The sequence below is a fragment of the Semicossyphus pulcher genome, unplaced genomic scaffold, assembly GCF_022749685.1.
Source record: "Semicossyphus pulcher isolate SPU_LCO1_2020_fin unplaced genomic scaffold, fSemPul1.0.p SCAF_9, whole genome shotgun sequence".
Taxonomy (NCBI): domain Eukaryota; kingdom Metazoa; phylum Chordata; class Actinopteri; order Labriformes; family Labridae; genus Semicossyphus; species Semicossyphus pulcher.
Genome location: NW_027211770.1, coordinates 9,364,708 through 9,391,583, shown reverse-complemented (window position 1 = coordinate 9,391,583; position 26,876 = coordinate 9,364,708). Strand labels below are relative to the sequence as shown.

The window sequence follows — 26,876 nt, the reverse complement described above, 5'->3', positions numbered from 1 at the left end:
TCTGCTCTGTGGGTGTGAGCGCGAGTACCCAACAACCTCCATTTCCTTCCTCACAGGGTAGATTGTCTAGCGTTTTACGTCAGCTTTGGGATCAGTAAATAACTCTTCGTTTTTTTCCCACCTCCTCCTCCTCCTCCTCCTCCTCCTCCTCCTCCTCGTTCCCCTCTGCTTCTCTTCTTCTCCTGCAGGAAGTTTGAATGCGACCTGTGCGAGCGCTCCTTCAGTGAAAAATGGGCCCTGAACAACCACATGAAACTGCACAGTGGGGAGAAACCGTATAAGTGCGCCTGGCCGTCCTGCCACTACGCCTTCCTCAACCTGTCGGCCATGAAGGACCACTACAGGACACACACGGGTGAGACGCACACTCCGCCGTCCCCCTCCATAAACATGTCGACTGACACTCTAAACTGCAAAATTCATGAGACTTCCTTTATTTAACAGGCGAATAGTGTTTTTATGAGAGCGAGACAGAAGGTTATTTATCGGGAAACACAGACTTGGATCAAACTAAATGTACTTTTTCTTTCCTTTATAGCTGTAGACTGTTAAACAAAACCAAGTTTATGTGTTAGCTGTGAAAATCTCACATTAATTATGAATCTTCACAGCTTTGTTTGGAAAAAAAAATATGCACACGTTTTTGGCCAATAATAGCCCTGACTTGTCCATCTGCACTGATTTTCAACATCCAGAGAAAGTCGAGAAACAGTACTTGGCGGTCTCGCAGACACACTTCTTACATTGTTAAACGCTTACCTCCTGATCCCAACAGCATCGTCACAATTCTGGGATGTTGTATCGGCCAGTTATGTTTTCAAAGAGGCGACGAGCAGCCAAAGAGAGGAGGAGAAAGATGTTTGGATTTCATGTTTGTTTATGTTTAACGAGCAAACCAAGGTAGTGTGTTTTCCCCAAATACGACTGGTTGTCATGTGTATTTCCCCAAAATCCATCTGGTTTCCAAATGTGTGTGTTTCCCCAATCCAGCTGGTCAGCAAGTGTGTGTTCATCAAATCCATCTGATGTGTGTGTGAGTGTGTTTTCCCACATTGAAGCAGATCAGAGTGTTCTACCGTGAGGCAGAAAATGTGAATGAATGTAGGTGTGTGTGTGTGATGCCTGTCGATCCAAAATAACCAGTTGAGTAAATCCTAAATAAGATAACAAATACCGTAAAATCCAGAATAGAAGTCGCAGTGGAAAATAAAACACTGTCTGTTTTTTGGGGGAAAAAGGTTTTCTATAGCTATTTATTATTAAAAAACGTGTGCACAAGGTATTTCAACACTATTTCAATTAATTTTAAACACATTAAAAACACACACAAATTACCATGTCGAGTTTGAAATCCTGCGAGCTACTGGTGCGGTAGCTCGCAGGATTTTATGATGTAGCACATCCGAAGCGTTAGCTAGCTTATAGCTAGTAATGCCGTCGTCTGGGTGACATACCGTAACAAAATAAAATATCTCTGTCTTTATTTGATACTGGTGTATAAGTCTTTATTTGATACTGGTGTATAAGTCGCCCCCACGTTTTAGATGAAAAAAAACTGTATTAAAAGTTCGTCTTATACACAGAATTTTATGGTAATGATTTATCACCATTTCAAAAGCAGAATTTTTGTATCTTTAAATACACATCTTAACACATTTAGCAATATTGAGTAGGATGGGTCATAGTTTTGAATATTTGAATAGTCATTAAATTATAAAAAAAATCAAGCAAATATGATCTCATCTTTAAATATGTTTTTTCCATTGTGTTTACCGGCGTCTGCTTGTGATGCAGATGGTGGCTGTCGCGCATCAAAGCTCTTTGCTGGCCACCGTTTAATAAAAGAAGAAGAAAGCATTAGCGCCAGGAGCAGGTAAAACAGGTGTGGCGTAGTGAGATTCGGAACCACAGAAAAAAGCAGAGACTCAAAGATTTTTTTGTGAAACTGCTTCTGAAAAATAACCCGTGTAAACTTTGAAATGTAAAACTAGCATATCATAAGTCTACAACAAGTAAGCGCGGGATAACAGGCAGATTCTGACTGTAAGAGAAATGATTAATGTCTTTGTTTACGTAGGGACGATGCCAGTTTATTATACCCCATGTTTTATGTGAGTTTTTTCAGTACACGCTTTGACATGAAAATAAAACCAACAGAGCCGTGAAAAAGTAAAGCGGCTTCTCTCCCTCCGTATGTCAGCGTGTTTCTGCGCGCAGGCGAGGGAGGGATCTTTAATAATTGTCGAATAGTTCCCAGAAAATATTGACTAGTATTTTAGCTTGAAATGCCCATCCCTAATATGGAACATAAAATGTGTCTAACCTCAGTTTAATCTCAATTTTGAATACACATGGAAGAGTTTTGCAACAAACTGATCTGAATCACTAAGTAGGTTTCTAGTTTACCCACTTCATTTCTTCATAACTTGTACACTGAGTCTATTAAATAAGTAAGTAAAGCTTTATAGAGCACTTTTTTAAACACCAGGTTAAAAAGTGCTTCACAAACACAAGAATAAAAACATAGAAACAAAAAGCAAAAATTGAACAGGGCAAAAAAACAAATGAGCAAAACGAGAACAAACTTAAACACCAGAACACATTACAGAAACAATAGACTTGAGAATAAACATGATGGAACAAAAAACATTTTGCATTAAAAATCAGCAGGTATTTTATTTATGTGCTTTATTTATACATGTATAAATACACAGCCCTTCCTTTCCCATAACATCCATCCCTTTCATGTGGGTACACTCAGTACAGTACAGTGCACTGTGGGACTGCACTGACTCATGTTTTTTTACTTACTGAAAACTTTGGATAGACAGATGGTGCGGTGGGCGGTGGGAGGATACTGTCTTGAATAATAGCCCCTCGATAGGAGCCCAAGTCAGCCTCTCTGAAAGTGTCTTTATGCTGCAGCCCAGCAGTTTCCCCTCGGCCTCAGTAATGTCCCACACACGGCTCCTTGATGCCCTTTTAAGTCAATGACAGAAGCAGCAGCAGCCAGTGGCCTGACAGCCTGACTGAGCGCTTGCAGGAGAGCCCTCCATCCGTCACGGGTGCCTGCTGTGTGTGCGAGTGTGTGTGTATGTGTGTGTGTGAAGACTTGCTGGATGTTATTTTAAATGTGTTTTAACAGTGATGTAACGTCACGGCGCCTCTGACATAATTAGACGTTTTATTTTCATTTGTTTCCAGCCCTCATCATTCCCCATCAGGCGGCTGCCGTCACACTGTCACCTAGCTGTCACCTGGAGAGGCGTGAGGTGGCGTGTGTGCGTGTGTGTTTCTTTGTGCGAGTTTGGCAGGAGGAAACATAGACTTGAGGAGAGTGAGTGAAGTGATTGAGATGGAAACAGGAAAGTGATGAAATAAGAGAGCTGGAAGGATCAAGGGTGACCAAGTATGAACGTATGAAAATAGGAGAATTAAGTCTGAACCTGAAGCAACCTCATTTTAGCGAGCGACAAGACCTGACTTGATTAGCAACACACAAAAAACGCTAACACAATTTGCTCTAGCGTGACCCCCGACACTCCTTTGCTAGTTGTAATTGGTGCTGGGTTGGACGCTTAGCTGCAGCTATACAATCATTGCAATCACATTCCAGCAGCCGACCTGACACACTGAAATATTATCTGCATGTGTGTGATCTGTTTAAAGGTTACAAATCGGCTCCTTCACGGCACTAAGACGCAATACTAACAAAATAAGTAGGAGATTTTAAAGTTGAACTAATCTGTCCTGGGAACGGTGCAGTCAGTAATGGAGGAAATGTGTGTGTGGGGTGTTATATAGAGCCGCACAGGACGATGACTAAGTGGGGAGTTTGCACAGGAGCTGAGTGTAATGATACAAACATCCAGCACACTCCTAGAACTGTAAAATTCAGAGTCATTGCTAAAGAAAAAAGCACTATCCCTCCAAGAATAACTTCATTACAGTGGCACGTTTTGAATGAGTTGGTCTTTGCCAAGTGTGTAGAATTGGTTTATTATCCCTTAAAATAACATTTCTAATCCTTAAAAACAACAGTCAGTCATGATGCTGTGCTGAAACACCATGAGGCAGATTGAGCAGGGCTTGAACACTAAGACAAGAGGACACATTTACATAGACATTTAAATATACTGTAGACACAATGGATAATGAATAATCTACTAGAAATACAACTGCAACACTTAGATACAACAAATGTTGTATAATGGACCCTTCCTCTTAACAACAGTAACCAACAACAATAACCAAATCAAAACTTCCTCACATGTTTAGGTAGTGTGTCTGGGACTGCAGTAAGATTGATACTCTACATAAAAAGTGTGGAGGGGCATCATCAATCGTCATTGACCGTCATTCACCTCAGGCTGCCTTCTGGCACGAGCTTGTAGTCAAGTCGTTGTCATGATTTCGACTTACCGTTCCCACACCTCCTGCCGATTCTGGCTCGTACATATAAGGCCAAATAACCGATCCTAGAGCAGCCATGTTTTCTACAACTTTGGAGTGACAGTGCAGTGTGGGGGAGGAGCTACGCGGTCACTCCAAACACTGTCAGCCAATCGTGGCTAAGATCTAAACTTCGAATGGTAAAACAACCTGTTCGTTTCAGGAGGAAGGAGAGGCTCGGAATATTAAAATATGTATACAATTTTTAAAACAAAACTAACTTTACCAACGTGATTCAAAAGCACATTAGAAAAATAGAGAATTGAAGCTAAATATATCCCCTTTTACTGTTATGGTAATTCTTACTACTTTGCTTTGGAAATGCAGGTTTAGCATCAGTCTGTTAGCATGTTACAATGTATGTATCCAACACGCGCTTATTTACAACCTTTTATTGGGTTTCCTTTCTTTTAAAAAAACAAGTCAGCCAGAAGTATTAAACAGTCAACCACAGATGGCATTTTTAATTCAGTAATGTAACTAAGCTAGCAGGCTAGTGCTGCCGAAATATGTTATATAAATATATATGTAGCGAGGTGTGTCGTCCGTTAGCTCAGCGGCTAAATCAGCGGCCCATGTACAGACGTTATAGTCCTTGATGTGCCGGCTATGGGCTCGACTCCCACCCATTGCCCCCTGCCACTCTCACTTCCCCTGTCTCCAACACTGTCCACTGTCCTCTCTATAAATAAAGGTGTAAAAGGACCAAAAAATAATAATAATTTTAGCCAGATAATTGATAGTTGCTGATTTTGTCTACCTCTGTCTGAATTAAAGTATTATTTTCAAGTGATCTTGATGATTTAAAATTAGATAATTTTGCCGTTTGTCATGTGAAAATTAAAGCCTAAAGGCATGGTAATAATAGTGATAGTCGCAGTAATAAGGTGAAAACTTAATAAATGCTCATTTGAGCAATAAAAGTTAATAAAGGCAAAACTCAACAATACACTTTTTGCATTTGGCACCCACATCTCCACTGTAGCCAAACAAAAAGCCAAGACAGAAGCGTCCCGAACAGAAAATGTCACATTTCATCATCCTGTGGATAGAGTTGCTGGCTGTGACATGCAGAGCCCCCCTTCCCAAAAAGGAAAAAAAAAGTTAACACCTCCGCTTTCCTTCTCCTGCCTCTAACAGGATTCATTGTTCCTCTCTGATTTGTGTGTTTTTTATGTTAATCGCTCCCTCCTCACACACCAGTCGTGTCTGAGGGAGGGGGAGGAGGGCGGGAAGGGGGGGTGGGGGGGGGACTCAGTGGTCGTCAGCCGCCAGGGTCATTTGTAACGGCTGATGAATGAGCGACTCAAATAAATAAATAAGTGCACTGCGTCTGACCCACCCAGCGTTTCCCAGGCTCTTGGGCGTTGTTGGGGGGGGGGAGGGAGTGTGGGGGGAGAGGAGGGTTGAACACAGCGACAGGGCCACAATTGATTTCCTCATTGCTTCAGTTTGTCGCTTAATCTGGCGATATGCTGATAAATCTTCGCACTTTGTCAATTAATTTCCCTGAAAAATGAGACCCAAAATGGCGAGCACATCAATACAGCAGCGGATTCCGTGTCAAAAATTAAGCGGTAAAATTAATTGCCCTCCCATTCGCTCCTGCTAAAACATAACTAATGAGGGAGGCAATTATAGCTGCATGCAGACGCCTCCAGGGTTATTTAAAACACACACACACACACAGGCATACATACATTTATATATATGTTCACACATACATGTAAAGAGAGGTTGTATATTTTGACTTCAAAGTTCTTTTTATTGTCTGGGAATAAGGCATGTTTAATTCCAGGAAGAGGTGGAGGGTTGATGCGCATCATGGGAACAAAAGAGGAGAGATGAGCCAATCTTCTTATTGCCAAAAACTTTAACGGCTCTCGCTGCACGGACTCGGAATATGTCATTTTTGGGGCATTTTCCTGTCTAGACTTTCTCGAATTCACCTCTGCAAGGGGACAGCTGGGGGTTAAGAATAAGAATGGAGCTCATGTTAGAGCTAAGGCTGATAACTTCGGTGCATTAGGATCAAGTTGAAGGTAAGGGTTATTTGTGTGCTGCTAAGAGGAAAGAGGTTAAGGTTGAATCAGGAATGAATGTAGTCAATAAGGTCTTGTTGTGGGTTGGGGGGGGGGGGATCATGCTGCTTTAACCGGCCAGATCCCCCCCAGCGCTGACAGCACGTCACTCTACCTCCACCCCACCTCGCCGTCCCCACCCGGGTCCTCCGAGGGCTCCTCGCCACAGAACAGCAGATGAAAAGCACACATGTAATTTATCGCCAACGTTTCCTCCTCAAGAATAATTGTGGCGACTACGGCTGGGCGCAGGGATCGATGGCTATGGATTTTTCTGTGGTGGGGTCTTGTAGCGTTGGGCGTAATGAGAGATGGAAGGGGGGAGGGAGGGGAGGAGTGGGAGAGGGATTAGTGCTGTTTTTCTGATAGGGAGAAAAGGTCTGACCAGATCCTTAGTAACTAATATACAGTTTAGAGACACAGGAATACAGACTTGTACAGACTTGTTTTTGCAATAAAGGCCTAGAAACATTTCTCTCTCTATGATCAAAAGGGTCCAGCATCAACACAAAATGATCTGCCAAAGTTTGGGAAGGTTAGACGTAGTGCTGTACTTGTGTTTGTGTCTGTGTTCTTGTCACTAGTCCATAGTAAGCTGCAGAAGAGCTGATGTCGAATACAAGCACCAATCAGGACCTTAAAGAGGCAGTAAGCAACATGAACGTTCCAGTGTAAAAAAACCTGCTGCCTCTCTGTGTGACTCCGCTACACCAAACATGCACGCGCATTTTGCAACTGGTGTGTGCCGCAGCACCGAGGCAGAGAGAGAGAGAGAGGAGAGATGCCTTTTATTCTAAAAAGTACACTTTATTGCTGGCAAAATGTTCAAATACTACTAAAGTTATCATTTTATTATGGTTCTTGGTGTGGGCCACCTTTTGTGTTGGAGCTACCTTTAGCTGTTACCGTAAGAGTTACCGTTACCTGTCAAAAAGGAACAGGGCAACCTGTGCATCGCTCTGCAGCCCCATACACTCTGATCCCTCTTTTTATTTTGGGCTCTCTTCGTAGCTTTTCTCTCCTCCTTCCTTCTGTTTGATTCTTTAGCAGTGTATGCCGTTGTCGGCAAAGGAAGTACAGGAAATTTACTGCAAGTTGCCATAGCTCCTGACTGACAGAACCTCTGCGTGCGTGCTCCTGACACAAGTCACGTAGAAGCCGGTTGATGCTAGTTTGTACAGAGTCGCTGTGATTGGCTAGTTATGTGGAAAGCTAATTCTGATTGGTTGTTTGATTGGGACGGGCGCTGACAGTCACAGATCAACAATCAACATCATTTCAATTAAATATTGTTTGAGGAATTTTTAACCAAATTTTTATGAAATAATGTTGCCTACTGTAGCTTTAAATATTTGAATCAAGAGATGACAACAGTTTTGACTGTTAACAATGAAAAATAAACAACTTTAAGTTACATGTTTTCATGTTTAATCATGGATATTGAATAATAATATTGAGAAATAGTGAAGATTTAATGTTTAAGGGGTTATTATCAATGTTTTCCCTTTTATTTTGTCTCACCTGGATGGCTTCTTGCTGCCTTTTCTGCTGGTGAAGTGACACTGTTTTGCCGTTTAATCTACTGTTGAAGCAAAAAATGTACACTAGTTTTCTTCCTTTAGCACAATTTTATATCCCATATTTTTCATATTTAGGTAATTAGAACACATGGAATTGAACAGGGTGATAGCATGCAAGCAAAGACAGCAGCAGAATTTAATTTTCATTAAAACACAGTTCCTTTAGAGGCCATTCACAGTGGGCTTTAAAAGTGAACCTGTTTGAATCGGCTAACGAATGCACCTTTTTAAGGCTGTTTTTCTCCCTTCTAAGTGGCACTGCATTAAAACTCTTCTCACAGTCGAGTGGCTTTAAATGGGTGTAATAGAAGAAACAAGGAGGCTGCTTTGTCTCTGCGGACTCGCTGAAAGCTGCTATCTGTGCAGAAGAGGAGCGGAGCACCGCTGAGGCCCAGCTGGAAGAGTCACCCAAATGTGTTAGCAGTGTGTGGCGAGAGCTGGAGTTCAGCATCAGCATTTAGATGAATATTTAAGTGATGCGGCATGTGTCTGTATGTTAGACTCTGTGGTACCTACAGTGTTTCCATGTATGTGCTGTTGCATGTTGTGTACCAGGACATACATGCATGGAAATGTGTTTCTATCACACCACATGCAGTATGATTTGTCTGTCTATAAGGGAATATCTGCACCTCTGCTTGTGTGTGTGTGTGTGTGTGTGCGCATGTACATTCTGCATGCACATCTGTGTCCTGTGTTAGTCTGTGCACGTGCATGTTTCCCTGAGCGAATCTTATCACAAATGCTCTTGTGTGTGTGCAGGCGTGTGCGACTGCCTGTGTGTAATGGCAGAGAGAAAGAGAGAGGTAGAAAGAAAGAGAGGGAGAGAGAGAGAGAGACCATCATGCTGTTAATGACAGAGCCAGATGCAGGGAAGAGAAGAGGAGTGTAAAAAAGCTCTCCACGCTCCCCATCTGGAAGGCATCGCCCCCAAATGAAGTTGTACAAAACCATCCCATTGATAATAAAGCTAATTTTTATGGCTCTGACAAGTATGTAATTATGTTCAGCGGTGCTTTTCAGATTTTATCACAGTCAATAAACCACACTGGCAATTTCCCGTCCCCCATTTGACATATTTACACGGATCCATCTGATTGGAGGAATTAGTTAGCTGTGAGAGCTCTGATGGATATACACTAGTGATCTGTGACTTCTGCTTGGCTCATCTGTTAGCCAACTAGACCCTCTGCTCATCTGTTCAGTCTGTCTTTCTTTTTCTCGCTTTCTGCCTCTCTCCTCCTTCACACATTTCTCCCAATCCATCAACACAATATTTTCTTCTTCTTTGTCTCTGTTTGAGCTCTCACGCTCTTTTTGCTCAGCGGCAGTTTAGCTGTAGTTCTGAGTGAAGAGAGCATCGCTCATTCTTTCCTCCACCAGACGTTTCCACTCAAAGGATTCAAGCGTTTCATAAATCTTCTTAAATAGCCTCTCACTTATTTTCACCCCACGATGTTTGAAGTTGTAATTTTACTCTTTAATTATATTTGTTTTGATTAATATGGATGTGACTTTAAGAGTAAAAACTATAAATGGCAGATTAATGATACTGAGGCATATTTAGATGAATCAGACCAACAGAAAAAAGTAGTGTCCTTTTGCAGTTTCAGTTTTTAATATCGTGTTTTTGTTGGTCAAGTTAGTGGGAATGCCAGGTGACAATTAAGTAATGATTATTATGTGGCTCAGAGGTAGATCGGGTTGTCTTCTAATCCGTTGACTGGCGGTTGATCCCATGTCCACATGGCCAAGTGTACTCAACACTCAAATCCAAACTGATCCATGCGAATGTGATTATATCAGTTCTCATGGGCACTTTGCACTTGGCATAGCAGCCTCTGCTATCAGTGTATGAGTGTGTGTGAAAGTATGACATGTAGTGTAAAGTACTTTGAGTGGTCAGAAGACTAGAAAAGTGCTATATAAGATCAGTTAATTTTACATTTACCATGTCACAGTCCGATTAAATTCAATATCCATTGTACTAACCAAAGTCATTTTTGAGATCTGGGAACAATACATCCCTAAAAGCACCCCTCCAGTGAAAATCAAGTGTTTAACCTTGTAAACATCTCCATGTGGTGTTTTTCATGTGCTACAAGACATATCAGGGACAACATAAGCAGTCATCTCCATGGCTGGGCCTGTCTGCTTTTAAACTGCAGTGTACCAAGGAGAGGCTGAACAACGCGTTTTCAGATTGGCAGGTTTGAGACGTCACAAACCTAAGGAGCAAATCCCGTTAATGCACGGGGTGACGCTATGCATATCATTATGTGTAACCTATGGCAACCACTTCTGCAATACACGAGCCAGACGAAACCTTCATCGTAATTTTTGCAAACTCACTCCTGACTGCTAAGGTTAACGTTACTACTACTGATTACTACATTTCAAGCTAGCTAAGTTTCAACAAGTTGCCGCTAAACGATGGCAGAGACGAGTTTTGTTTTTGTGACGGAGGGGGTCTTTGGAAATTTGCATACTGGGCGGGGACTATGCAGATTCAGGAATTTTTAATGAGGGAGAAGGAGGAGATGTCTTGGGAGGATTTTTACAAGGTAATTAAACATATTCGGCAGAAAAAACATATCAAACACAATTTATTATTTCAAGCAGAGCATTTTATGTCCTAAAACATGACTGCAGCTGGCCTTTAAGCGCAGTCCTACAGGGAAACTTGTTGGCTAAACCCATACCTGCTCAGAAATGTTTTGACTTACTTCAAGTAAAGCATGCGCAAGCATATTACACAGCTCTTTCAGAACATCAACACCACTTTGTCATAAATATCAGGACCAGGGATTTTATTTGAACACGACTCGTGATTTTAGTCATTTTAGCGCAGGCGACTGGCTGCTCTTCTGATATTACACTTCAAAATAAGATACAGGCTAACCATGGCCTAAAATTACGACTTTATTCTCGTAATATTATGACCTAATTCTCCTAAATTTACGAATTTATTCTCATAATATTATGAGATGTGGCCCAATGGGCCCTAATACTCCGTCGTACAAATAGGAATAATACTTGGAAGGTTTTTTATGATTATCTTGTAGGAGATCTAGATTTGGACGATTGTATAAATACATATTGAATTAATATAATATGAATGAGTCATGAACTTTATTTTTCCTCCTCAGCTTTTGGCTGCTTTCCCTTATTTTAATATGTTTTAATAACATTTTCTAAACATCTTTCTTCCATGATTTGTATCCATCCCGAACGACCCTCATTCCCTCTCCTCCCTCTCTCAATCTGTCTCCATAGGAGAGAAGTCCTACCTGTGTGACCTGTGTGGTTTTGCTGGAGGAACGAGACACGCCCTCACCAAACACAGACGCCAACACACAGGTAAGCAACAAACTTGTGTCATAAACTAATCCAAGCACCCACACACTAACTGGCGTATGTGTGGACCTTCACAATCTCACACTGTGATTGACACTTCGGGATCTGTACAGTCACTATATTTTTTCACATACTTTTAGCAACAGTTTGCTGTCTCTCTCTCAGACACACACACACACACAGGGACGTCAGTGTGACATGCTGCTGTCAGTGATAGGCATGTGTACCAGTATGGCTGACTGAATCTGAGATTTTTAATTTCAGTTATCATTTCACCATGTCATTCTGTCGCTTAGGGAAATTGCATTTTTCAGATAGGCTGTCAATAACAAGTGTTTTTTTGGGAAATTGGGATAGTGAAACAAAATACTGTTCTTAACCGTTGTCTGGCAGGCGCCCAAGGATCAAGAAATCTGTTATAAATATTCATTTAGGTTTTCATAATTCATTTTGTTTGCTCCTCAGTTTCTCTGCCATTTTCCCCCTGAAACTTCCAATTTCTGTGCTCCTCTCCTGCGCTGACATGTGTCAATTCCACTGATTTAGCTGCATATTCAAATCTGTTGTCACGCAGCTGCATATGAAGGAGCCACCCTGACTGACACTGTTTGCTTGTCAGAGTTTGACTGATACAGATTTTAAAAGGCCACTTGTACTGTCAATATTTTTCTTCCATATTCCAGTATCTTCCAGTATTTCTACACTTTAATGTCTTTAATGTCTACTTTAATGTTTAATGTTTCATGTTATTGTCATTGTCATTATGAAAATGACACTGATGCAGGATTTTAATAGTGCTGGACACTGCAGGAGTCAATGTCATGCTATTAAATATATTATCTGTTCCGTAGGTTAGCAGCTCCTTAAAGTCGAGGTGAAATGAAAAATGTCATTTTAATCCTTTTAGATCGCATCCCCGGTAATATTGTGCATCTATTTGACAATAGAGGCCAAAAAAAATACAGAAAATCCATTCTTCGTATTCTTACATCAAAATCCGATCATTTTTTTCTTCCTGTAAAACAAAATATCACGTGTGCTTATGTAAGCTAGGACCAACCAATTTCAACCAATAATATCATGACATCCACCTGTCAATCAATCTGCAACATTTAGCCACAGAGCACCAAGAACGCTCGGTCAGTTAGCTAGTTATGGCGCTGTGGAGAACGTCTGTCTACGCCCACTGGAAGCTAGATACTCTCAAAATGCCGTTTCAGCTCGACTTTAAAGCAGGGTGAGGTTTTGTTACAGGCATTGAAACACTGACATCCCTAAACCTTTTGGGTAGAAAAGTCCCTCCTACTTTGGTAAGCAATAGAAGTTGGATAAAAATACAAAGTAACCCGAAAGCCTAACACTTTTAAAAAAAAATCACGACATACTGTTATACCTACAGACATGAGTCTGGCACGTGGATTTCAAGTACCGTAAAGTCCGGAATTTAACACATTCAAAACACACACAAATAACAGCCTACCATCTGTTTTCACCATGTTGAGTTTGCAATCCTGCTAGTTACCGGTGCGGTAGCTAGCGGTAGCTGGCAGCTTACAGTAACGTTGATTATGGTGAGGGTGGAGGCTGCAATGGAAATCGTGACGGCGCAATCAAGTTAGTTTTACTCCCTTAAACAGCGCAGAAAACGCCACTGCGACATATTATACATAGGAGATATATATCAGCTTGGATCCAGAACCAGTTTAATGCGGAGATGTGACGTCACCACTTCACAACCGGATAGCACCGTTGTCTGGGTAAAATGCCGTAACACAATAAAATACCTCTCTCTACATTTTATACTGGTTAATTGGTTGCACCGGTATATAGGATGCAGCCCACTTTTTAGATGGAAAAAAGTGCGTCTTATACACTGAGTTGGTAAATCTGATACTTGACTTTGTAAGATGAATGGCTAAGTGTCAAAGATTCTAATTAACTATCGTCTAATGGTAGAAATGTCCCATCTGGATTTCCATCAAAGTCCTATCAACCCCCTTCATGGTGAAACACTTTTTAAGTTTAAACATATCCTGCTTATTGGCAGATAAACTATCAGGAGCAAAAACCAACACATTTTTACACCTTTCAGCTCCTACATGTCAACGAACACTTTGACTACTTTTATATTCTTTAAATAACGTTTTAAAAACTTGAGCTCACACTTCAAATGCTGTCAGTGCTTATTCGACCTGACTTTAAAAGTATAAACAGTGCACACACTTCAGCTATACTCTTCAAGTGATTTCAGTTCTTCAATAGACACAAACCCCGTCACTGTGCTGCAACTAAAACGGCAACTTTCCTACAACAAGAAAATATAAACACTTTATGTAACATCTTTGCACCTGTAGTGTTCCTCCTAAGAGAGCAAACAACATTTTTTTGTCTAGAAAATGAACCGTTTGTAGTTTATGGTAGACTCAGGATTCATAATGTCTCGGTTGTGTCAGAAATATATGTATTTCTAACTTTATCTTTGTCTTCAAATTAATCCCAAGCGGCATGATGCACAACTAAATTTGAATTTAAATGTTGTCACATATTTGCCAAACCCTGTTGGTTGCTTCCTTCTGAGGAGTTTATATTGTACCTGCGTTTGTTTGTCAGTGAAACATCGACATTATCTCGGTCTCATCATCATCTTCTGTCCATCCCACAGGAGAGAGGCCCTTCAAATGTAAGCTCTGCAACTTCGCCTCCACCACGCAGTCCCACCTATCGCGGCACAAACGGATTCACACCGGGGAGAAACCATACCGCTGCCCCTGGTGCGACTACAGGTACCGGCTCATTGACCCGCCCACGGTTGGTGGCGCTGATGTCTGCCACTGTGGCACTGATGATCAGGGGGTTGATAGGTGGGGGGAGGAGGGGCTGCGGGTGGTATACAAGTGAGTGAGTGTGATGGTGAGATAGCAGGTGGCATTGTAGGGTAGTTTGGAGGGGTGCGTTAATGCTTGAGGGTATGTGTGTGTGTGTGTGTGTGTGTGTGAGGGTTGGATGGGTGGGAGAGGTGGAGGGCAGACAGGTCTAATCTCCACAGCACGGCTCCATCTCATCACTCTGCCATCATCAACAGGCCCAGCTAGATCTCCCACAACACACACACATACACGCACACACGCTCTCCTCACACACATACACACACATACACACACACACACACAATGTCACTGTCACTGGCAGGTCCCTGTCATTAAAACACCATCATACCACATCAGTAATTACACAGGAAATTGTCGGTGAAATTGAAAAAGTTTTGGCTGGCGTTGCACATCTCCATCTCTCTCTCTCTCCCTCTCTCTCTCTCAGTCTCTCTCTCTCCCTCTGTCTTCCTCTCTCTCTCTCTCTCTCTCTCATCCCGTGCTTCCTCGTCAGGTTGTGGCAGAAGAGTGTGAAAGGGAATGATCTCAAACCCATCATTGGTTTTAGATGTACTCTTCATTCGTTTTTTCCCCTCTGTGACAAAGTCATTTCGGCAGCTTGCTGCACCTGCTCCGCTGCAGTGAAGCGCTCACATCGTTTTGTAAGCCGTCCAACTTAGAAAATATGAAATGCTGAGAAGTGATAATTGTAGTCAGGCCATCGTTCTGCAGCTATCAAATGATCATCTCACCTTGTGTCTAAAGTCATCTTAAAGTGTCTCTTGACTGTACCAATGTAAAAGACAACATGTTTTGTTTTAACATGTGGTCTTCTAAGTTCAACTCCTAGGCCGATATAGGTTAGATAAATTTTATTAGCCATGAAAGTGATTGTGATGTAAACACATTTATGGAGCCAACAGGGTGAATCCCACTGATGTTGCATAATGCAGAAGCATAACTTTCTTTACCCGTCTCCTGACGCCTGCCTCTCCTCAGGGAGCTTTGTAAGTTTTCTATTGCCATCATAGATAGTCTGCTTGTCCAAGTTCTCCAAGTAGCAGTCTCCACCATATATATCTCGAAAAGCGGCAGATTCAGGCACACCTTTCTTTCAAGGGGAATGGGAGATTATACTCTGCTTAGTTTGATTTGTGTTACACTCAAAACACACCTATATTGTGCCTTTTGAATAACTTTGTGCCTAGATTATGCGCCGTTTGACGAGCAAAAGGAGAGTTGGACTCCCATCAGCTATAGTCTGATGACGAGATAGCCTCTGGGGACAAGGGGGAACATGCCGGGCGTGTAGCCAGCGGTTAGCTGTAAACGACTTCCAGCCAAGACTTGCTTTTCCCCTTGCTGCTTTGTTTACAGAAAAATAACCCGTTTTTCTCGCGATTTACTTTAATTATCAGATCTTACCTTTGCTGAAATTTCAAAATCATTATGCAGATTAGTAAAAAGTAAAAATGAAGCTTTGTCAGGTCTGTCCTCAAGAGGAGAAGAAAAGAAGCTTGTTTGTTGAAAGGAGGTCGGATCGATCATTTCTGATGCATTCGAGGAAGTCGTGAAATCTAAACGCTGAACGGCTTTCGTGACACAGTGTCAGGGAATTTATCTCAAGATGAATTTTTGATCTAGAACAGATTGTTAGCTGTTAGCATGCAGATGTCTGTTTGTAGAGATTAATAAGAAGCTAAATCATTGTCAGATAGCCGCTGATGGGAGCCGGGATGTTACGCCTGCTTTTGCTGTCCACACGGACTGTTTTTCCTGCATACGCCTCAGCCTTCTGATACGTGATTGGTCAATAGTCTATTACTCGGACTACAAGTGTTCTAGAAATTAAAACCAGAACACTTGCCATCCTAAAATCCACGTCCCTGCCTTCAGATTCTACATTTCTAAGTAGAATCTGTAAATCTGATTACACTCACCCTGAATGCACTATACACCACGCACTATAGATTGTATAAAAAGGGTCCATAGTCTTGTTAGATTGAAACAGATGATAGTCTGTAATAAATTTGTAACTGCAATTTGTTGTTTTGCACACAATTACATTTTTTGTAATGAAATTTTGCTCTTCTTTGGATGCTGAACATCAGAACCCTGGAAAGAAACCCATAACTGAAGGATGAAGCCGACGCCATCATGCATACATATGTAAAATCCTATCAGTGTCTCATTAAGCTCAGTCTTATTTGGTCACAGGCTTTTGTAATGAAAATGTATGCAAGGAATACTTAATCATAAAATTGCAGATTTCTTTTTTTTTTTTACCTGAGGGCAAATTTAGGTCCCGTATCAAACCTCTGCACTGGCCTATCACAAAGATACTGTACGTAGAACGAGCCACGTGTTCCTGGCCCCATTGTTCCTGCCTGATACTTAATGATCATTACAGATAGTAGCAAATGAAACAGTAAATTAGAAGCCCAATTAACATTTTGGTGGCCCCGGGGGTCCTTTAGGGGTCCAGAGGGCGAGAAGGGGGGGCAAGGTGGGAGGAGGAGGGAGGTTGGGGAAACGCCCCGCTGGCTTACTAATGTGAGGATGAGCAATTGAATGCGGGGGCCTCAGACACCCGCGAGGGGCCTCGCCTCCGCCGCTTTAACACTGTGAATACATGTTTAAACCCGGGACGTCTCTGGTGGCCTGACCACGATGAGGAGCGACTTGATGAGTTAGCACATTTGACCTTTTGGTGTAAGCCAGGCTCATGCAGTGAATATGGTGCCGCTGCATCGACATATTTAGGTCTGAGGCAAGTGAAGCACTTGTTTGATTGACAGTTTTGGCTCATAGAACGTATTTATATCAGTTTTACAGGTTTGCATGTAATTTTTTGCTCTTAAAATATTCATATTAAATGTATTGGGTGGCATCTATGGTTCCTACTTGATACAATGTGATCTCCATCAAGGCTGCTCCTCAATTGCATGTAAATGAGCAGGGAGTGAATGATCTATCAAATGCCACTCATCTCCTATTCAGACAGAGATAGATAATAGAGGGGGATAATTATAGTTGGGGACTAGCGGTAAAAATATTCTAATGATATTGCACTGGGAGTCCTGGGCTGTCAATTAATGATGTCTGCTTGACTATTCTCCAGCTATTTATGCAAGCAGCAAAACTTCTTTACTTTAGTGTTTAAGGAATTATCTCTATTGTTCACAATGAGGAGGCTTTCTCTCATTAAAGGCACCGTGGCATCTTAAACAGGCTAATTGATATGTAACCTTCTGACTCCTGCCAGCTTACCATCCTTCAGGGGCTATTATTGTTTATTGAATGCTGCTGCATTCATGTTTCAATCTACCTGCTAATATACTGTTTCAATCGGCTGCGATGGCGGCTTTGAGGATGACACGCGTACTGCCGGTGCCAGGAAGGTTTGCGACCTTGTAAAGGGAAGGTAGAGATGAGGGAGGAGGGGGAGACGTTAATGATGATAGCCGGGCCTCGTTGGCAGAATAAGATCCAAATAGCACCGATGATCCAAATGCAACCCCCTCCGAACTCTTAACACACACAAAGAAACACATTTAAATCTCCTCTAACGAAGCGCCTCTCAATTACACCTCTCCCATTACCATACACTCGCTGGGAGGAGGATATGGAAATGGCTAAAATAAAGGGGAGAGACAGGAAGAGGCAGAGAAGGGGTGATGTATCCGTTGAGCATCAGCATGGCTGATTCCCATGGTGAGTGCATGGATGGGGGAGGAAGTTGAAACAGTGTTGGACTAATTAATACAGTGTATAGTAGGAGGGCTGGTGTGGGCTTTCACTAACTGTGACACCTGCTGACTCCTAAACGCACGTTGTGTTGTTTTAATATGACAATTACTCCATTACCATATCTGAGAGATAGCATGGCCCCCCTAGGAATCCACCCGCGCTCTCTTTAGAACCTTTTAGCTCCGCTTCAAATTGTATCTATTTATGCTCCCGCTTTAGAATAAGAAATCAGCTCACTTTTAGAATGAAATGCATTCTTTAGCAGCGTGATTTACCGTCATTTATGAGCTGGTGACAGTTTGAAATCTTAAGTCTGCCTTTGTTTTTCATGATGCAGGAGAAAAGTCAACAGATGTGGCCGTGATGTATCTGTGAACCTGTTACAGCTTTGTTAGTAATGGCTGATCATTTAAACAGAACAATACCGGCTAATTAGCTTGATAAATGATTGATTGTATGTGTAAATATTAAGGCTTATGTAAGGGTGCTTTCACTCCAAAAGTCTGTTTGTTTGATCTGAATCAAAGACCAAATTGTTACAATGTTGCATTTGGCCTCGAGTTTGGTTCGTGTTCAGACGGCAGCTTTTATCGGCAGACCAAAAGTTTTGATGCACGAGGAAACTGCTCTCTGATTGGTCAGAATTTCCATGTGGGAAAACTCCTTGAAGTAAACAAAGACAGAGAGCACACTCCTCAATCACACTCAACACGATCTCAGACTTTAATGTTTTGTTGTCTGAGTTTTTTTTTATGTTTAACCAACATTGTTCCAAAGATTGATCAATTCCAATGTCTTTTAGTTTTTGACTGAACAGTTTGAATACCTCCGTGTTTTTGTGCGTTTCCACAAGCAACTTGTCGGCCCATATTTCTATTTCCTCGTCGCTCCCCCACGTCTGTCCTCTACTCATCTTGCTGCCTGTCTCTGCAAGTGTAAGCACCCATTAACAACCCAAACCGCACCAGAGTTCGATTAAAACGGATTAAATGCTGTGCTTGTGAACCGCCCTAAATGTCACCAACCACCCAATATAAATGACTAACTCTTTTAGATAATTTACAAGCTTCAGTCTCTTCACATCCTTAACACTTGCCATGTTAACCTGCATGATGTCTTCTTTCATGTTCATGTGCGTCACCTTTTTTGAATTTCAGAAATGCTGGTTTTGTTCCTCATGTCACCCTTGAATCAAACTGTGTCATACATTATGACATAATTTTCCTTGGTTTATTCCGAGGTTCAAAGCTGGCCCTCTTTTATTTGTCTGTTTTTTCCCTGTTGCTATCGGTGCTCACACGAAAGATCCGATTCTTCTTCAATTTAACTTTACAAACAAAACAGAAATCCAAATACATCCCTTCCTGCGAGCCAGGGCTGACTTTTCTGACACAAAGAAAGTTTAAAAGCTTTCATGAACTACATATATGTAGAATTACATGGTGATCTGGCAACAATGACACCTTCAGCTTAGCCTATCCAAGACTGAGCTCCTTGTCATCCCAGCCAGTCCCTCTATGCAACCACAGATCAACATCCAGCTTGGACAAACTGAACTCATACCCACTAAGTCTGACCGGAACCTGGGCGTCACAATTGCAACCAGCAAACCTTTGAGGTTCACATTGCCTCGATTGCTATGTCATGTCGATTTGCCCTGTACAACATCAGGAAGATCAGACCCTACCTTTCAGAGCATGCACAACAACTGCTGGTGCAGGCTCTCGTGATTTCACGCATTGATTGCTGCAACTCCCTACTGGCAGGCCTACCTGCATGTTCATTCAAACCTCTGCAGATGATCCAGAACGCAGAAGCGCGATTGGTCTTCAATCAACCCAAAACAGCACGTCACTCCACTGTTCATATCCCTCCACTGGCTCTGAGTCGCCGCTCGCATCAAATTCAAAACCCTGTTACTCAGTTACAAAACGGCAACAAAAATGGCTCCTGCCTATGTGAACGCCCTCATCCAGGTCTACACTCCGTCCCGCCCACTACGCTCTGCCAATGAAAGGCGCCTGGTGCTCCCATCACAACAGGGCTCTAAGTCGCTAACTAGACTCTTCACCTCAGTAGTCCCCCGGTGGTGGAAAAGACCCAGCTCTTATGAACACCTCTGCACTTAATGATATTGATGCCATTGATGATGATGACATTGAGGATGTTGTTTATGTTGATTAGGATATTCATGATGATGATGATATTGACCTTGTTGCTGATGATGATTATTATAAAAGAAACAAAACGCCCTATACACTGCCTGTCGTCACCAGTGTCCGACCGCACTTGAAGCTGTTTGTTGGCTCTTCCTGACTTTGTTCCCTCCTGTCTTGATCGTTGCTTGTGTTGCATTAACTCTCAGATGTACGTCGCTTTGGACAAAAGCATCTGCTAAATGAAATCGTAACATTCTCATTAGCTGTAGTTTTCTTTTAACAAAGTGCTTTTGCGCATGAAGAGCCCTCATTGTCCCCCACTGGCTACTGCTTATGTATTCCACACAGCTTGAACATAGCCCATTGAGGGCCCGTTTTATTTTCTTTTTAGGCCCCATTGGAGCCCGGGCCCGACTGTGGCCCCATGATGGAGAGAGGTGTCTCTGCAAAAGTGAAAACAAATTCTCTCCTTGGCTGGCGTGAGCTATGGCACTGTGAGGCTTTATTGTCCCGGCCAAGGTGATAAGGGAGAGTAATTGCGTATTATACTGTCCGAGAATGTCAGGTCCAAACTGAGCACGAGTGCCCCATCCATCAACACATGATGGTGTGTTTATGTGTGTGTATGAAACTACACAGCACATGCTTGCTTGCATGATGCATTATGTGTGCTTTCCTGGGAACGTATGTGTGTGGGGAGGGCTGTTTATGGATTCAGGTGTGTGGTTGCACCTGTGTAGTCATATCAGAGATCAAATTTTTACTTTGGTGCAAACTGAGGTTTCTTCATGTCTATGTATGTATGTATGTGCATGTTTGTCTTGCCTATTGTGTTTGTGTGTGTCTGCGGGCAGGTTTAGATAGAGCCTGGGAGCAGGTCAGGCAGCATCATTAATCAGCAGAGGCTTGTGTGTGACTCTCTGAGCTGACATCATTACATCGTACACCCCGCAGTAGCTCACAGCTTGGCCTGCCCTATCTGACCGGCCCAAAGACCACAAACCCCAGCACGCACACATAAACGCACACACAAAATACAAAACTATTCCCATAGCTTTCATACACTTGCAAAAGATACATAATGTATAACGGCTGTCTTCAGACTAATGCACTCAGCAGGCCTCTAGATCCCCATCCTCACAGCTGCCTTCACCCCACAGCTCCATCACACACCAAACTATACCAGCTGGAAGGACAGAAAATATCTAAGAAATATGTTTGAACGTGACGGAAATCAAAGAATTTGCAACATGTGAATATTGTTTGTGTAACAAGCCCGTTTTGCTTCTTGTGAAAGAGGTCTGGTTGATTTTAGTTGTGGGCCTGTTTCACACAGACGTATTTAAGCAATCAATGCTTTGAGAGTCTGTCCAAACACGGCTGCTCCCTCAGCTCCAAAACCAAGACAGAGTTTTTTTCTAGTGTGTGTTTATGTGTGTGTGATTATCGTAACAAAATAAAATGTTAGTACAGCAAACCTTTCTTGGGAATCTTGCCAAGCGTTTATCTTGTGTTTTCTCCCTCAGGACACTCATCTTTTAATCTTTGTGTTTTTTTTAGATATATTCCAAAAAAGGAATTAGGCCTTTTATCTTTGTTTGTCTCCCTCAGATCCAACTGTGCCGAGAACATCCGGAAGCACATCCTCCATACGGGCAAACACGAGGGCGTGAAGATGTACAACTGTCCAAAATGCAACTCTGCCACCAACTCTCCCATGGAGTTCCGCAACCACCTGAAGGAAAGCCACCCTGATATCGAGAATCCAGACCTCGCCTACCTACATGCAGGTACCTAACTGTTCAGTTTCTACTGGGGGAGGCTCTGTTAAATACTTTGTGGGGCAAAGTTAATAATAAACAAGGTGTTTTACAAAATGAGCCCTGTCATCAAATTAGGAAAGGTGGATTGTGTTTGAGTCTAAAAGTGCACCTCTGCTGCTGACCTGACGTGCATGTGCCCTCAGTGCCTGTTCTCAATTTGTATCCCTTAAAGAGTTGGTATTATGCTGTTTTTATTCTCGTTTTAAGACATACATGTAATGTTAAAATGTTGGATGTCCAGACTAAACGTGTGTAAAGTTTCAAATCTGTTGGTAAAACTATGTTGGAGTAATCCCCAGGCTTCTCAGCTCAGTCTGCAGGCTGCTGTGAACGCCAGGTTTTTTTGTACACGCTACATTTTATGACGTCAGAAAGTGCAGCCTCAGCAGGCTTTGGAGAGCTGGCCAATCAGAAAAAAGTGGGCTTGTAGGGGCGGGGGTTCTTAAAGGAACAGAGCTGACTGAGTCATTTCAAGCAGAGGCTGTATGAGGGCCTGCACAAGAGGTGTCACAAAGTAAAACATGAGGCTTGAAATTAGCATAATACCCCTCCTTTAAATATATGTGTGACCTAATTCCTACATTTTAAAACAACAGTGGCTTGAAGACATTTTTTAACACTTCTTAAAGGTCTTCTGAGCTTATTTAGCAGCAGTGTCTTGCCTGAGTTTCACAGTTCCCCTTCTGGGAGCTGCCCACTATCATGTTTTTTTACTGGATCAGCTAAAAGTCAAATTGATGCATGTTTTCCCTGCATGCAACTAAAGGCCATTCAAACATTGTTGGTCAATACTATTCTGGCTACAAAACAGAAACAAGACTTTTCTGACACCAAAAATCGTGTCCCCCGCCTACAGCTTCCAAATTGATATGCAGATATGTGTTTATAGAGATTAGATCTTCTTTGACTGGTCATTCAAATTCACACCTCCAGTTTGGGATGCAGGTCATCTATTTAAAAGCTGACCTAAGTTAAGATAACTCTGATTACATCAATGTGGCATCATCACAATTATGTTCTTTAAATTGTCATAATACATTGTATACATATACATTATACAAAATGTGTCTTAAATGGTAAATGGACTGTACTTATATAGCGCTTTTATAGTCTTCCAACCACTCAAAGCACTTTTACACTACATGCCATATTCACCCTTTCAATCAAGATCTGTAGGCATTCATACATCAAAGGCTATGCCTCGGGAGCAGTTCAGGGTTCAGTGTCTTGCCCAAGGAAACTTCGACATGTGACTGTAGCAGTCAGGAATCGAACCCCCGACCTTCTGATTGAGAGAAGACTGACTCTACCACTGAGCCACAGCGGCCCTAATCCCATTACCCATCAGGGATCATCTGAAAACAATTGATCCGCTCTTACTCAATATTTCTGTCTAAAGCTGCAGTTGGACTGTAGGCGATGAGCATCAGACAGAAAGGAAGTCCAGGCCTGGATGTCAGTTATCCGGATAGTTGTTGGTTACAGGTTCAAAAGATGCACTTAGTTTGTGTTGTAGTACTTGCAGTATCCAGCGTCTCACAATTTTCAAACATATCAGGGACTTCCTGCATCACTTGCCCTGTCAGTGTTGAGCCTTACTTTTATATATTTCTCTTTGAGTTCCCCAACTTTGTGGAAGTCCCGTAGTAAATCTTTGGGCTCCCATTTGTCATGCCTAAAAAAGTAACAGTAGCTGCAAACATATGCTAACTACCCACTCTTTTTCTGCTGTTGCTGCTGAAACCAACTTACCTCTTAATTTCAGCACCCCTGTGTGTAATGTGCATACAACCTGAACACATACAGTGTTCACCCACAGACAAATCAACATTTGAGACCATTCCTCTGAATTAAATCACCTGGCTGCCCCCGGCGAACCCCGCCCAGGTCCTATTATTCCACTGAGGTCAGATCCTTCAGAACCCTTGAGCGTGGTTTTGTGGATGGATCGAGTCTTGCTATTCAGTGGTGATGGAGGGCACCCGGCCACAAAGAGCCGGCACTCAGAGCGATGCTCCAGCCATCCCTGCCAATCACTCAGGCCATGGAGACAGATGAAATCTTGTTCCTCCTCTATTGGTTCCTTTGTATCCCAGTGTTCTTCCTTTGTCCTTGAAGGCCACCAAATCCAATCGGCAGAGTGCTTGTCCTTCAGGGGAGCAGGGAGGACAGCCTTTATCCTGTTATCCCTTTGACCTTAAATAAAAGGAGTGGAGTCGGAGGGGAGCTCCATGGGAAAAAGGCCAGGCAGGGACATTACTAGAAAACAGCTGCATTCTTTGGCACTGTGGTGTATTTCCTATTGAAACTAATGGACAGGAGTTGCGTCTTTGTGCTGACTCTGGGAAGTTTGTTCCTTTGAATTTCTTGGTACATAACCAAATTTAAGAACCAACTTCAGTTCTCCTTCACTTCCATGTCCTAACCTTTTTACCTTCACCTACTCTTACAAACACCTTCCTGCTTATTATTCTCTTTGACCTCTCACCTTTAACCAAAGCACACCTTTACGCTTCCTCTTACCCTCTCACCCCAGAATTTCCCTCACCTCTGTTTGTCCTTATGCATGGCTGACCTTTGGTGAGGAAGACAGACTCATGGATGCATTCTGTTGCTTTGTGTCTACCTTGGTCTTTCCAGGCCGATGCTGTGGTTATGAATTGCCTGGACTACCCAGATCTTTTGCAAGCCGTGAACATCGTTGGCTTCAGTTTTCATTTTTAAGAACGAAGGTCAGATCTTGTCTGGAATGTGCGTCGTCTTTCAGTCATGCGGAGGAGATATTTCCTCTTGCAGTGAAGTTAAGCAGCATGTTTTCAAGATGTCATCTTGACGCTCTTATTTATATTCTGCTCACGCCACACCACACCAAAGATATGAACCCGAAGACTGACAGAAAAAGAAATGATCCAAAAATGCAGCTGATGGTGTTTCTTCCCCTTAGAAGAAAAGTCTTTACAGCACCATTTTCCAAGGAGAAATTACTGATCCCACTTAGCTTTCATTGCTGTAATACAGTTTGTTCACAGCAACATGTAAATAAACTATCGCTGGAATGCAGGAAATCAACAACCCTCTTCACTTGATTAAGACCAAAGCAATCAGACTATAGGTGGTTTGAAAAGTCATTGAAAGTACACTTGTGATCTCTCCCTCTTTCAAAAGAGGAAAAAGGGAGGAGGGGGTGGTAGTGGAAAGAGCAGTGTTTCATCTAAGTAGACAGAACGAGACCAAAAGAAAGAGACAGGGGAAAAAAAGATTAAGAAGGTAGATGTTGAATTAACCTGCTTGTGATTGCTCTCTGTCAGAGTGGCACCAGGGCCAGCAGCGAGAGCCAAATCATCTGTGATGGCCCGTCCCGCTGTTCCCCCTTTGAAAGACACAGATCAAACGCACCCCAGTCACGGGCCCTTGCAGCCCCTCGCGCCCGATTGATTGACACCCGAACGTCTCCGCTAGTGCTCTGTCTTTCCGTATCACTCTCTCTTTCGCTTCCCCTCTCTCTCCCTCTCTCGTTCCTTCTTTATTCAGCGTCGCACTTCGAATTAAAGCCCTTCTCAAGGATGAAAGCAGAGGTCCTTTGCAAACGAAGGAAGAGAGGGAATTAGACCCAGCAAGTGATGGAGGGGAATGATGATTAGAATTAGAGGGGGGGGAAAGAAAGGAAAAAGGAGGTTAGATATGTGAGGGGGAAATGTTGCTGATAGGACACATTTTAATAAAATGGTAATGACAATTGTCTTTCTTGTGCGATCTGCAGAGAGATATGCCAGAGAGAAGTGGCGGTGCCTGTGTGATCTCGGCTTAGATAGCACTGCGGCACAACTAGAGCCACAGGTTCCTCCGAGCGCTGCGACTTTGCTAAATTACTCTCCTACTAGAACTTTCTTTCTAGTTAAAATGCTGCAAGTACACCACAAGTGGAGAAGCTTTGGGAAACAGTATATTTCCTCCCCTCTCTGTGTATCTCCCTCCAGCGAGGTCAGCTGTGGTTGCAGGGCAATGGCTTTGTTAAATCAGCCTCCTGTCCTGTTAAGTAACTATGTTACACTCACACACACACACACAGGTGAGATGTCGCCATTAGTTTTGTCAGAGCATCTTCATCCCACTATTTTTAATTGTGAAATATTTAGCTAATTTTAAGCCAAGGTTATAATTGCACATCTTGGGGGCATAGAGATCAAATGCTTTGTAATTAGCTTACAGCAACTGAGTGCTTGGATCTGCTGCTTAGTGCCTGAACAGATAAAACAAATAAATAAATAAACTTCTTCCAGGCATTGTTTCTGCTTTATGCAGATTCTATTTTCCTTAATAATGCATGATGGATGGTTACCGTAGAGGGCTAGAGGAGACCTGGCCTTGTAAGTGATGATCTTAATACACAGTTACAACCACAGGCAAATTCATTTGTTTGCATATATTTTTCCTTATTAAACAAATCTGTAAACAAATATGGCTTTGGATAGCTTTTACTTAAGTTATGCATCTGTGTGCCTGCGCGGCTCCCCTCCCTCGCTTTCACCTTCTGTTCATCATGTACTGAAACATTACTCTCCTGAGTTTTACTTGCGTATTGTGTTACAGCGGCGTGTTGGATTGTGGAGGACAGGTGTGTATGTCATGCAAATGTGTCCTGGTATCCCAGCGCATATGACACTGTGTCGACGTCGTGAAAGAAGCCACAGACACCGGCGATAAAATCAACATCTGTTTCTAATAACAATGTGTTAAATGTGACACGTTTCGATGTGGGAAAATATGTGAAAAAAACAACAATGCATCACAGTTCTTTGAAAAACAC

The 26,876-nt window shown here is 42.4% G+C and overlaps 1 protein-coding gene across 1 annotated transcript in view; it reads left to right on the top strand.

Moving 5' to 3' along the window:
• znf407 (zinc finger protein 407) overlaps nt 1-26,876 on the top strand; it is a 173,265-nt gene that overhangs the window by 100,794 nt on the left and 45,595 nt on the right. The window contains exons 6-9 of the mRNA XM_069656664.1: nt 189-355; nt 11,390-11,473; nt 14,133-14,253; nt 21,858-22,036. Coding sequence (XP_069512765.1) covers nt 189-355; nt 11,390-11,473; nt 14,133-14,253; nt 21,858-22,036 — 551 coding nt within the window. The remainder of the gene's footprint in view (nt 1-188; nt 356-11,389; nt 11,474-14,132; nt 14,254-21,857; nt 22,037-26,876) is intronic.